Source organism: Trichechus manatus, unplaced genomic scaffold (assembly GCF_000243295.1).
Source record: "Trichechus manatus latirostris isolate Lorelei unplaced genomic scaffold, TriManLat1.0 scaffold00062, whole genome shotgun sequence".
NCBI lineage: Eukaryota > Metazoa > Chordata > Mammalia > Sirenia > Trichechidae > Trichechus > Trichechus manatus.
In genome coordinates, this window is record NW_004443998.1 from 176,586 (window position 1) to 189,600 (window position 13,015).

General features: G+C 37.2%; 1 protein-coding gene across 3 annotated transcripts in view; it reads left to right on the forward strand.

Annotated features, from left to right (window-relative positions):
• Nucleotides 1–12,813, forward strand: part of KPNA4 (karyopherin subunit alpha 4) — an 83,337-nt gene extending 70,524 nt beyond the window's left edge. For all 3 annotated transcript variants that reach the window (XM_023733851.1, XM_004379146.2, XM_023733852.1), the window contains exons 14-17: nucleotides 5,701–5,772; nucleotides 7,048–7,210; nucleotides 9,986–10,080; nucleotides 12,050–12,813. In XM_023733851.1, the coding sequence (XP_023589619.1) occupies nucleotides 5,701–5,772; nucleotides 7,048–7,210; nucleotides 9,986–10,080; nucleotides 12,050–12,148 (429 nt within the window). In that variant the 3' untranslated portion in view covers nucleotides 12,149–12,813. The remainder of the gene's footprint in view (nucleotides 1–5,700; nucleotides 5,773–7,047; nucleotides 7,211–9,985; nucleotides 10,081–12,049) is intronic.
• Nucleotides 12,814–13,015: the final 202 nt, after the last annotated feature.

Consider the following 13,015-nt stretch of genomic DNA (forward strand, 5'->3'; position numbering starts at 1 on the left):
GGTGCCCCTGAAGGCATGGCCCCTGCACTCTATATCAGCCCAGAACTAAAACAGTTTCTGAGGCCAACTCTTCAGACAGGGATTGGACTTGTCTGTGGGACATGAAGTGATACTCGTGAAGAGTGTGCCTCTTAGTCAAGTAGATACAAGAGACCAAAGGGGCAGCTTCTGTCCAGAGGTGAGATGGGAAGGCAGAGTTAGGACCTGGTTGAATGGTCATGGGGAATCAGAGGTGGAAAGGAGGAGTGTGCTGTCACAGAATGGGGTGAGCAATTAGGGTCATATAACTATGTATAAATTTTTGTATGGGAGACTGACTTGAAATGTATACTTCATCTAAACCACAACAATAAAAAAAAAAATGGAGAAAAAAGAAAATACAATGACTTGGGTCAGGCACACCATAGTCCTTAAAGTGACATCTTTGCTTTTTAACACTTCAAAGAGGTCTTTTGCAGCAGATTTGCCCAATGCAGTACATCATATGATTTCTTGACTGCTCCTTCCATGGGCATTGATTGTGGATCCAAGTAAAATGAAATCCTTGACTACTTCAGTATTTTCCCCATGTATCATGATATTGCTTATGGGTCCTGTTGTGAGAATTTTTGTTTTCTTTATGTTGAGTTGTAATCCATACTGAAGGCTGTAGTCTTGGATCTTCATCAGTAAGTGCTTCAAGTCTTCTTTGCTTTCAGCAAGCAAGGTTGTGTCATCTGCATATCACAGGTTGTTAATGAGTCTTCCTCCAATCCTGATGCTGCATTCTTCTTCATATAGTCCAGCTTCTCGGATTATTTGCTCAGCATGTAGACTGAATAAGTATGGTGAAAGGATACAACCCTGATGCACACCTTTCCTGATTTTAAACCATACATTATCCCCTTGTTCTGTTTAAATGACTTCCTCCTGGTCTGTGTACAGGTTCCGCATGAGCACAATTAAATGTTCTGGATTTCCCATTTTTCACAATGTTATCCATAATTTGATATGATCCATGCAGTGAAATGCCTTAAAACACAGGTAAACATCTTTCTGATATTCTCTGTTTTCAGCCAGGATCTATGTGACATCAGCAGTGATATCCCTTGTTCCACATCCTCTTTTCAATCCAGCTTGATTTCACAGCAGTTTCCTGTTGATGCATTGCTGCATCGTTTTTGAATTATCTTCAGCATAGTTTTACTTGCATGTGATATTAATGATACTTTTCAATAATTTCTGCATTCCATTGGATCATCTTTCTTTGGAATGGGCACGAATATCGATCTCTTCCAGTCGATTGGCCAGATAGCTATCTTCCATATTTCTTGGCGTAGATGAGTGAGCGCTTCCAGTGTTGCATCTGTTCGGTGAAACATCTCAGTTGGAATTCCATCAGTTCCCAGAGCCTTGTTTTTCACCAACTGCCTTCAGTGCAGCTTGGACTTCTTCCTTTAGTGTCATCAGTTCTTGGTCATATGGTACCTCCTGAAATGGTTGAATGTCAACCAATTCTTTTTGGTGCAGTGACTCTTTGTATTCCTTCCATCTTCTTTTGATGCTTCCTGCATCATTCAGTTTTTTGCCCATGTTGTTAGGTGCCTTCGAGACAGTTCCAACTCATAGTGACCCTGTGTACAACAGAACAAAGGGCTGCCAGGTCCTGTGCCATCCTCACAGTCATTACTATTCTTCAGCCTATCATTGCAGCCAGTGTGTCAGTCCATCTCATTGAGGGTCTTCCTGTCTCATTGCCCATAGAATCCTTCAGTATTGCAACTTGAGGCTTGAATTTTTTCTTCAGTTTTTTCAGCTTGAGAAATGCTATGTGTGTTCTTTCCTTTTTGTTTTCTTACTCTGGGTCTTTGCACATTTAATTATAATACTTAGTCTTCTCGAGCCATTCTTTGCAATCTTCTCTTTAGCTCTTTAATTTCATCATTTCTTCCTTTTGTTGTAGCTAGTCTGTGTTCAAGAGCAAGTTAGAGTCTCTTCAGACATCTATTTTGGTCCTTCCTGTCTTTTTAATGACCTTTTGCTTTCTTCACGTATGATGTCCTTGATATCATCCCACAATTCGGCTAGTCTTCAGTCATTAGTGTTCAGCACATCAAATCTGTTCTTGAGATGGTCTCTAAATTCTGGTGGGATATACTCAAGATTGTACTTTAGCTCTCTTGGACACATTTTAATTTTCTTCAGCTTCAAATTGAACTTGTATATTAGCAGCTGATGGTCTGTTCCACAGCTGGCCTTGTTCTGACTGACGATATTGAGCTTCTCCATTGTCTCTTTCCATAGATGTAGTTGGTTTGATTCCTGTGTATTCCATCCATCTGGCAAGGTCCACATGTATGGTTGCCGTTTATGTTGTTGAGAAAGGTATCTGCAGTGAATAAGTCGTTGATCTTGCAAAATTCTATCATGCAATCTCTGGCATCGTTTCTATCACCAAGGCCATATTTGCCAACTACCAGTCATTCTTACTTGTTTCCAACTTCCACATTGCAGTCACCAGTAATTATCGATGCATCTTGATTGCGTGTTTGATCAATTTCAGACTGCAGAAGTTGGTAGAATTCTTCAATTTCTTCATCCTTGGCGTTAGTGATTGATGCGTAAACTTGAATAGTAGTTGTATTAACTGGTCTTCTTGTAGGCGTATTGATATCATCCTATCACTGACAGCAGGATACATCTTGAAATGTTCTTTTTGATGATGAATGCGATGCCATTCCTCTTCAATTTGTCATTCCTGGCATAGTAGGCCATATGATTGTCTGATTCAAAAGGGCCAATACCAGTCCATTTCAGCTCACTATTGCCTAGGATATCGATCTTTATGTGTTCTTTTTCATTTTTGAGAACTTCCAATTTTTGTAGATTCATACTTTTTATATTCCACATTCCAGTTACTCATGTATGTTTGCAGCTGTCTTTTCTCATTTTACGTCATGCCACACCAGCAAATGAAGGTCCCAAAAGCTTGACTCCATCCACATCATTAAGGTCGACTCTATGCTGAGGAGGCAGCTCTTACCCAGTTGTCTTTCGAGTGCCTTCCAACCTGAGAGGATCATCTTTATAAACTGATAGTAGAGGCTAATTTCCTGTAAACTGTTGGATCAGGTTCAGTTTTTAGATCAGAATACTTTATGCGCTGCTTTGTATTTCCTAATGATTCGCATTAGGAGGCACATGCTTTCTGTCCTAAGTCTGGTGATATTAAGGTTGGTAAGTGGGTTCAGGTGTTATCAGCCTAATCAAGCTGATCATTATAAAATTATCCATCAGCCTTTCATCTAATGGTTTTTTGCTGCCATTGATTATCATTGCACGGATCTGTTTTTTTCATTAGGAGTTACAAAATGGTGACTTTCTGATCCTGTCATTCTTTATGTATTACCCATGATTCTTCAATAAAAGCTTTTCCTCTTTAGGAAAAGCAGGAGAAATGCTGATCTTTTTTTTTTTTATTATTAATCCATTTGTAGAATGACGTGGTTTCCTGGCAATCTTGAAATGTCACCAGAATGAATTTTTTTAGTGTCATTCGGAAAGTTTGGATTCTTACGTATTTGATAAGCTTGAGTCGCTACTCTTTTTGATACTCCTTGTCCCTGATCACTGGGAACCTTTTATAGCTGGTACCTTTTATCTTTTTTGACATCACCCCAGTAGTTTTTCAGAGTTTCCTACCATTTGAATATGACACGTCCCGGGCTTATCTTACACATTTTCTGACCCAGGCCTGAAATAAGTTCATGAATATGAGAATTCATAAGAAATGAATCATGAATGAAAGGTAGGGCACTTTCAAAGATTACTTGTTATTTAGGGTAACAAGGTTTTTATTTTCAGTTCTTTGATTTTGTGTTTGTATTTTTTTTTTTAATGCTGAAAAATGTAAACATATGAACTTTTTTGCCTCATGATACATTGATATACATACACACACACACACATCAGAATAACAAGACGAACATTGCCACTAACACATGACTACTGGATGCAGTTTTAAGATTTCCTTGAGGTTCTTTTTGTCTTTAGAGTATATTCCACCAGTGATATACTTGACATAATTCTTTTATGTGTGATTAACCCACCAACTTGATATACAAATAGGTTTATTTCTGTTTTTATTATTGTTTTCTGGAATTACTTTTTTGATTGTAAAAAGCACTTAAATGGTTCCCAGGTCAAAATATGTACCTTTCAGGGTACACAGAGGTCTAGATTCCACTTCTGTCCTTTCCCCCCATTCTCTCCCTTTCTTTACGGATAGTCATTTTTATTAGTTTTTATCCATTGCTTCTTTTTAAAATATAAGTAAATGCATATGTTTATTCCTATTTCCACCCTTTCTTACACAGAAAGGAGCATATTGTATATATTCTTCTTCCATTGTCTTTTTTTTTTTTAACTATATCCTGGAGTCACTTCCATAGCACTATATAGACAGCTTCTTTGTTCCTTTTATTAGCTACATGGTACTCTGTTGTATGAATGTACTATAGTTTATTCAGTCAATCCTTTATTGATGATCTTTAGGATATTTGTACTGTCTTGCTATTAAATGGTACTTTGAAGAATAACTTTAAGAAGGTTTTTTCCCCTTTTCTTGCCAGATTGTATTTGAGTTTACTGGATCAAAGGATAAACATATATATATATATATAATTTTGCTATAGAATGCCAGTTCCCCTTTTTAAGGGTTGTATTGTACCCTTTTTCACTCCTAGCAGCCTCACTGGCAAATATTTGGATTTTATCAGGCTGATAAATAAGAAAGGATAGCTCAGTGCAGTTTTAATTTGCATTTCTCTTATTTCACATTTTTTTTGTTTTATTTAATTAAGCATCATAAGCATTTTCCATGTCCCTAGTCTTCTGAATATTTAATTTGTTTTTGTTGTTATTTGCTGTCAAGTTGATTCCAACTAATAGCAACCCCATGTGTGCAGAGTTGAACTGCTCCATAGGGTTTTCAAAGCTGTGACCTTTCAGAAGCCGAGAGCCCAGGCCTGTCTTCTGAGGCACCTCTGGGTGGGTTCAAACCATCCTTTGGTTAGTAGTTGAGCCACCCAGGGACTCCTAATATTTAATAGCTGCTTATTATCTCATTAAGCAGATTTATTATAATTAGCCAACTATTCCCCTATTGTTAAGAATCTTAGTTGCTTGTACTTTCTTGGCTATTATGGTGCTGCTGTGACCGTATGTAGAAAGAAATATAATAATGCTTTGCTTTAAATTATTTTCTTGTAAATTCTCAAAGGCGAGATTACTGAGTCGTATTTTTAAATAATTCTTAAATATATTTTGCCAATTTGTATTTGAAAGTCAATGTATATGGGTAACACTTTATCGTAGTCTCCTTAATGCTGGGTATTATTTTAAAATCTTTGTTAAAAGTTAAAAAGGATACTCTAAATTGAAATTCCTTTGATTATAGTGAAACTGTATATTTTTCTGTCTTTTTCAACAGTAATATCAAGTCAGTTGGTTGCCAGGCAAGTTCACAAAAAGGGGTTTCCATTTGTATAAGGTGGACTGGGTGTAGTTCACAGACTTACCTTACTGTATAAAAATCATGTATGCATATAGAAAGGCTAGAAAGAATCCTGGGGAAATGAGCAGTTGATAAATCATTCCAGAAAACCTTTATTCTAGTTTGGCATATGTTACAATTTATAGCCATTTGCCTTGCGTTTACAGGGGGATTTTGGCACTCAGAAAGAAGCTGCTTGGGCCATAAGTAACTTAACAATTAGTGGAAGGAAAGATCAAGTAAGTTCAGCTTTTTCTATTTCTAAAAATTGATAAAATAACTCTACAGTTAATTCTAAGATTTAGACTTAAGTAAATCTTAAAATAATAGCAAGATAACAGGCATTCTGTGATTCTCCCCTTCCCCACCCCACCCCACCCGCCATATGATAGCATCACCTTGAGTTCCTTTAGTCATATTGCATAGAAGAGACGTATTCTCTTTCCAACTTCTTGTTCTATAAGAATTTTCTAACCCAGGGTAAGATCAAGGCTCTTACAGTCAGGGTTGGTTTTTTCCTTGCTTGTTATTTTTTGTTTTGTTTTGTTTTTTTAAAAAAAAACAATATTAAGAAGGACTGGGACTTTTTATTTTAATATGGCAGAATGAGACTGCCTCACAAATTCTCCTAACAAATGAATGAAAATTTATAAAAAGGCAAACAAAAAATTCACCAGCAGCAAACCAAACAAGGAACTAAATTCAACCTGATGGCTGAGGGGCTGGAAACTAGGGGGAAGCATGTGAGGCACTTAGGGCATACGATTTAAAGAGGCGCTCATTCTCCGGGTCGTGCAGGTGATAAAGCTTACCATTGTACTAGCTGGCAAGGGAAAAATAGTTTTAAGAGGCCCAGATCTGTTTCACAGAGCAGGTTAAAAAAAAAAAGGGGGGGGGTGAATTTGGAGCTCAGAGACAGTACATTGCTAACTGTCAGAAAGAAGCTATGGACTGGTAGAGACAGGTGAACCCACTGAAGTATGAACATAGAGCAGACTATAAATGTAATTCATGGAAATAAAATTCATAACAGTATTACAATGACAGAAAAATATTATGAAAACAGTGGAATAAGGAATTGAAAGCTGGGTGGCATATGAGAGTGTTAATTATCCTTAACCTGTTACAGCAGAGAGCCAGTGGACTCTGTCAGATTGAAACATTGCAGTTTTTTGAAAATAATGTTCAGTTGCTTAATTGATTTCATAAACTCTGAATCTTAGAGGGGAAAGGATCTTTGAAGGAAGTATTCCTTCTGACAAAGAAATGTTTGCTGTGAAGTTGAGTGATTCCTTCATTTTTACTTTAGTTTCACTTTCTAAATTCAAGAAAAATAAACTTAGCTACATTAAAAAGAGGTTTAATTAATATGTAGTCTAATTTAATAACATACGAGAGATGAGGTCATATTTCCATCCTCAGATTTTCAAAACCAGAGTTACTTTAGTGGGATAGTGTGGTACACAAACCAAGTTTACTTACATTTATTATTTCATGGTGTTTTTATTCTTCAGGTGGCCTACCTTATCCAACAAAACGTTATCCCACCTTTTTGCAACTTGCTGACTGTAAAAGATGCACAGGTTGTGCAAGTAGTACTTGATGGACTAAGTAATATATTAAAAATGGCTGAAGATGAGGCAGAAACCATAGCCAATCTTATAGAAGAATGTGGAGGTAAGTTTAGTATACGCTCATTTTCCACATTTTAATGTTATTTTTGTAAACACTTTTATTTTCTGACTTATGTAGCATTTCTATATTTTTCTTAGATAATCAAGGTACAGATATTCTATATTCTGCGTGTACAGCCCTGCTCAGTTTTTTGCATATGCATGGGTAACTGAATTGCTGCTGTGTATTAAACAGGCACTGTGCTAAGGAACTGGAGAGATAGTGGTAAACAAGGCACAGTCCTTGCCCTCAAGTACTGTAGTCTAGTCATAGAGATAAGCAGGAACTGATTCAATGTGCTAATTACCCTAATAGAAATGTACAACAAAATGGGATATCTAATCCATCCTGGAAGAAGCAGGAAGTGACACCTTAGCTGGATTTTGAGAGATGAATAAGGATTAATAATGTAAAAAGGGATGAATGGTGTTCCAGGCAAAGATAACACCATGAGCAAAGTCTGAGGTGAGAAACAGCATTCAGCAAATTCTAAGTAGTTCAGTGTTGCTGAATCACAAAGTGTGGGATAGAAACTACCGAGAGATGAAGCTGGAGAAGTAGTAACCAGATCCCTGCAAAGTCTTACAGCCTTTGTAGCACTGCAGATACTTTATTGTGTAGGGCATAGTTCCCAAATCTGACTGTTACCAGAACCATCTGGAGTATAAAGAACAAGTATTAGCTACAACTCAAAATTAACATAGGAACAGAACGTGGTAGTGTCATCCAGTGTGGCTGTCAAACAGAATATAAATGTTACCAACCTTGGTAAATGTTGAAGGTATTTCTGACAAGTTGAGAAGGGAATGAAAGGAGAGAGCGCTAGAAGATTAGGAGAAGCAGTATCTTAACTTATTTAGTGGGGGAGTCAAGAGGCATGAAGATTAATGTAATAAGAAAGAGGTACACAGGCAGTCCCTGGGTTACGAACAAGATCCCTTCCTAACTGCGTCTTTAAGTCCAACTTGTAGGTAAGTCGGAACAGGTGCCTCCGGTTCTTATTAGCCTGACTTTAGTGCAAGAAGAGGCTCCAAGCTTTTCAGTGATTTAAAAGCTGCACGTGCAGCAAGTGAAGGTGACTGTCTTGAAGAATTTGTTTTGAGTTGGTTCAGTCATTTCAAAGTGAGGGCAAATTTACATAACATTAAAGGGCAAGTACAAGTGATCCCTAAGCTGGACGTCAGATGTTCGTATCTCGGGGACTGCCTTATTTAAATCTACTGAAGTGATGACTGAAGAACAAAAAAGAATAACTGTCAAGTTAGGTTCATAAGATAGAGAGTAAGTACAAGGAAAATTTAAAACGGGCATAGGTAAATATTAGTATTGCTAGTTTTTTTTTTATCATGTAAACATGCCTTAATTATTAAAATGTCTTTACATGTTAAAATCAAAATATGGGTTCTTAGCATTACCTGCCTCACGGGAGGTGGGGCCTAGGAATCTGTATTATATAAGCTCCCCCAGTGGATTCTGCCATAGGGTCAGACAGGCCATTGGAGGATTTTATATGTTCAGATGGAATATGGATATCAGGGAAATGGGGCCATTTGGAGACAGGAGATAGGGAGGCCTGTGAGGGAAATATATAGGGGTCAAGCCACACTAAATGAAGACAGCCATAATAGAGATTTAGGGGAGATGACAAGATTCAAGAAATGGATACACTGACATTTCTGAGATTTGACTGTAGAGTATTAGAGAAAATGAAACTTACTTAGCCTTTCTCTCAGATTTCAAGCTGTTATTATCACCAAGTAAGGATACAGGAGAAAAAAGAGTTTACATGAGGAAACACAAATAAAAGGAACTGCTTTGGACAGTTCTAGGTACTTGTGAAATGTCCTGATGGAATTATCACACAAACATTTGAATTGTATGCATCTGAAGCTCAGAAAGGAATTGTAGCTGTAGATGTGCAAGTCTTCAGCTTCTGTGTCGTAACTAACGTTCTTTAATGAAGGGTTTTACCAAGAGGAGAGAGTGTAGAGTGAGAAATGAGCCCAAGACAATTTCTTCCATTTAAGGACAGGATAGAGAAAAAAGACTTGCGAAGGGGCAATTTCACGTTATTTCAGAGACCTTGAAAGTAATTATTTACCCTTACAGAGCAAAGCAGGATTGAGCTTGCATGTCAGCAAGTATATATATATATTCTTTTTAATGTTTCTGCCTTTGATTTAATAAACTTATTAATGTTTACAGAGGAAATTTGCTTTTCCCCTGAAATACTGTGGTAGATCTTGATCATTAACAGATGTCTTAAGCATCATATTTATTAATCAACTGTACTTTTTAATGTTCCCCCACCCCCAGGGCATTCTCACTAGAAAAACTTGACAGATAATAGAAAGTAGAAAGAATTGAAGGAGGAGAAATTACCCGTAGTCCTGCAGTGCAAACCACTGTTGTTGTATCTTGCTAGTCTTTTTTTCTAAATGGTTGTAATCAAGCATATAGGGAGAATTTTATAATCTACTTTTTACTTTTAACAAATAAAAGCAACTCTACATGTTATTACCCTTTATAAACATTTGTTATATAATATTCTGTTGAACATGTCCCATTGCTTGCTTAAACGTTTACACACAGACCCTAAGGCTGTTAATTTTTTAAAATAATCAGCTTTATCTTTGTGCATGAAATGATTTTATATTTAAAAGTCATCTTTAGACTGTGTTCCCAAAAATTGGATTATGTGGTCATAAGATTATTGTAACATTTTTGCTGTTACTTTTCGAATGTTACCATTGTTTCACTTCATAAAATTTCTTACAGGACTGGAGAAAATTGAACAACTTCAAAATCATGAAAATGAAGACATCTACAAATTGGCCTATGAGATCATTGATCAGTTCTTCTCTTCAGATGATGTACTTAATAATTTTGTAGTGTTCTTAGTTTTATTTATAAAACCTAAGTCTGGATGAAATAATCTAGTAAGCTAGGATATACAGTATATATTTTTTTAAATGAAGTTAAAATAGCTATTGACAATAATGTCACTTGCTTCAGAAACTGATAAATATTTCAATATTTTAAAATCCCTTCAGGGCATTACAAAGTAGTATAAGCTCTAATAGTAAAAAGATGAGGATTTTTTTGACAGTGGGTAAATCAGGCTTTATTTGTACTTGATATCTTTATAGTTTTCATATGTTTTATTGTTAGTGGTATAATATATTTATAAACAGAACAGTGATACCAGTGTATCCTATAATAAATCCTTTATGAGAATAATTAGTTCAAGTACATTTGAATATAATGTCACAGTTATTTTTATTTGGTGACTAAATAGACAAAATGGAAACAATAAATCATCATAAAAATATAAAGTACTATTAAAGTTGTGTGTGTACACACACACAGAGTCATGTGCCGTATAACGTCCATTCGGGCAAAGTCCAACCACATATACGTCTGTGGTCTGGTGTGCACTGTCCGGGGCATGCCCACAGCCCGACTCGGCAGCAAGCCCACCCCGCTGCTCCTGGGTGGCCCAAGGTCAGCAGGCATCATGGGGCCTTGCCAGGACAGGGTGCCAGGTCGCTGAGACTGCTCCCCTGCTGCCCCAGCCCGCACCTGGAGCCTCCATGACCTTCATGGGGCCGCACACTGAGCAGGACCCAGCCAAGTGCTCACTCGAGGCATCTGCGGCAGGAGCTGCCCAGGCCTGTGCACCTGGGAGCCCCACGCCTGGGAGACCCAGGTGTTCGCACAACATCCAAATCACATAATGTCCCATTTCACAGAACGTATCATGGACATTAAGCGGTGCATGACTGTATACTCATCATGACAACAACAAAAAAGATAAGGCGCAATACAATGTAAGATAAAGTAAAGTACAATGTAAGATAAACTAAATATCTTCGGATTGTCCGTATATCATAGTTGGAATGATAGGATAATTTATTTTGAGTAGTACCTCTTTGGAAAAGTAAATCTAAAATGAAAGAAACTGTTATTTAGAAAATTATAATGGTTAGGTAGAACACCAGTGTATTTCCTTAATGATTTTCTCAGTTTTTCCGTGAAGCAGTTTTATATCACAAACTCTCCCACTCAAGAGTGATATGTTCTTAAACATTTTGTTAGATATGTATGATTGAACATTAGCCTAACAAGGACAGTACTAGAAAATAATAGACTACTTATTTACAGATGTCCAGCTAAGTCCTATTTACAATAGAATGCCAATTAAATAAACCAGAAAAAACAGTCTTCTAAGGATCACTTTGATAACATGTCTCAAAGTTGGATTTCTGGAGGTTCTAATTTGCAGATATAAGGCATTAGGATTTCTAATACCTCAACATGTAGTTCTGTGTTACTCTTATATTGTGAAAAGAATAATTCAGCTGGTATACATGGTTATAGGAACTGCACTGTAAGTTTATAATTTTTTGGTATTTCAAGAAAGGACCTTAGATATATTATTACAGCTATTATTTTACCATTTGTCTCCAATTGTTATTAAAAGATTTGCCAAATATTTCACTTACTCTCCGAAAGTGTTGGCGGTAATTTTTTTCAGTATCATCAACTATATCTACTTTCCAGGTACAAGGAAAACTAGTGAGTACCAGTATATACCCTCACATTTTGAGAACTAGGACCACCATCTCCAGTTTATTACTCCTATTTCATTATTTTGGAAGATAGCCATCTTGTATATTCTCTTAAATTTCCTTTTATTTTGGCTTCCCTCATAAAAAGCCTTTAAAAGTGTTTTAGTTTTCTAAAGGCATGATAGAACAGTGTTGTGATAGGAATATTACTATAATAATACTATTTATGTGTACTTTTAAATTAACCATGACTTCTTCTTTTTTCCCCTAGATTGATGAAGACCCTAGCCTTGTTCCAGAGGCAATACAAGGTGGAACATTTGGTTTCAATTCATCTGCCAATGTACCAACGGAAGGGTTCCAGTTTTAGAAAGATGTTGTGGAAGTTAGGTCCATGCAGCACTGAGATATATATATATACATATATATAAAAAGGTTTGATCCATCAAGCTTGTCTCATGGGATCTGCTGCTGCATTAAATCGGGAAAGCAAATGTGAAGATTTCATTTGGAATCACAGAAAATGCCCAAATGAGGTCAAGATGGCGAGTGGGTGCGAGTGAGAATGAGTGGCAGAATGTAACGAAAACTTTACACGAATGCTTATTTAGGTTGTTACAAGTAAAAAGGGCTACAGGTCACAGATCTTCAGTGCCTGAGAAGGAACATTGACTTACTGTGTATCAATTGAGGGGAAAGTGCAGTACTGTCATCTTCAAGCCTTGTAAGCATAAAAGAGAATAGGATGCCGTATAAGTCAAAGGAAAATGAGCCCAGGCCTTGCTGTGAAGCAATGTGTGAATGGACAATGTTGAATGAATGTCTGGCTCAGTGATGGAGAGCCAGGTTCATCTTTCAAATCTAGGGCTCTTCACTCCTGAAGCAGACTCCTAGACCTGGAGTGACTGTGTACGAGCGTATGGTTGTGGTGCTGTATGTGAACGCATGCAAGCTTGATTCGCCTCCAGGGGGCTGATAACAAACCTAGTAAATCATCAGAGTGAGATCCTAAGTGTTGATGTACACTGGACATGAAAACGAAGACCGATTTAGCAGCAGACGTCGGTTCACTCTGCAGCCTGTGTTTTCTATCCCTTCCCTCCCCTCTTCCCACCCCCTCCTCCCACCCCCCACCCCCCTTTTTTTTTTAGCCTTTATTTACTTTACCTAGTATGGCTTTTTAGTTGCTTCTCAAGTCAGAAAACTTTTCAGGAAGGTTTCCCTGTGCATTTGCACC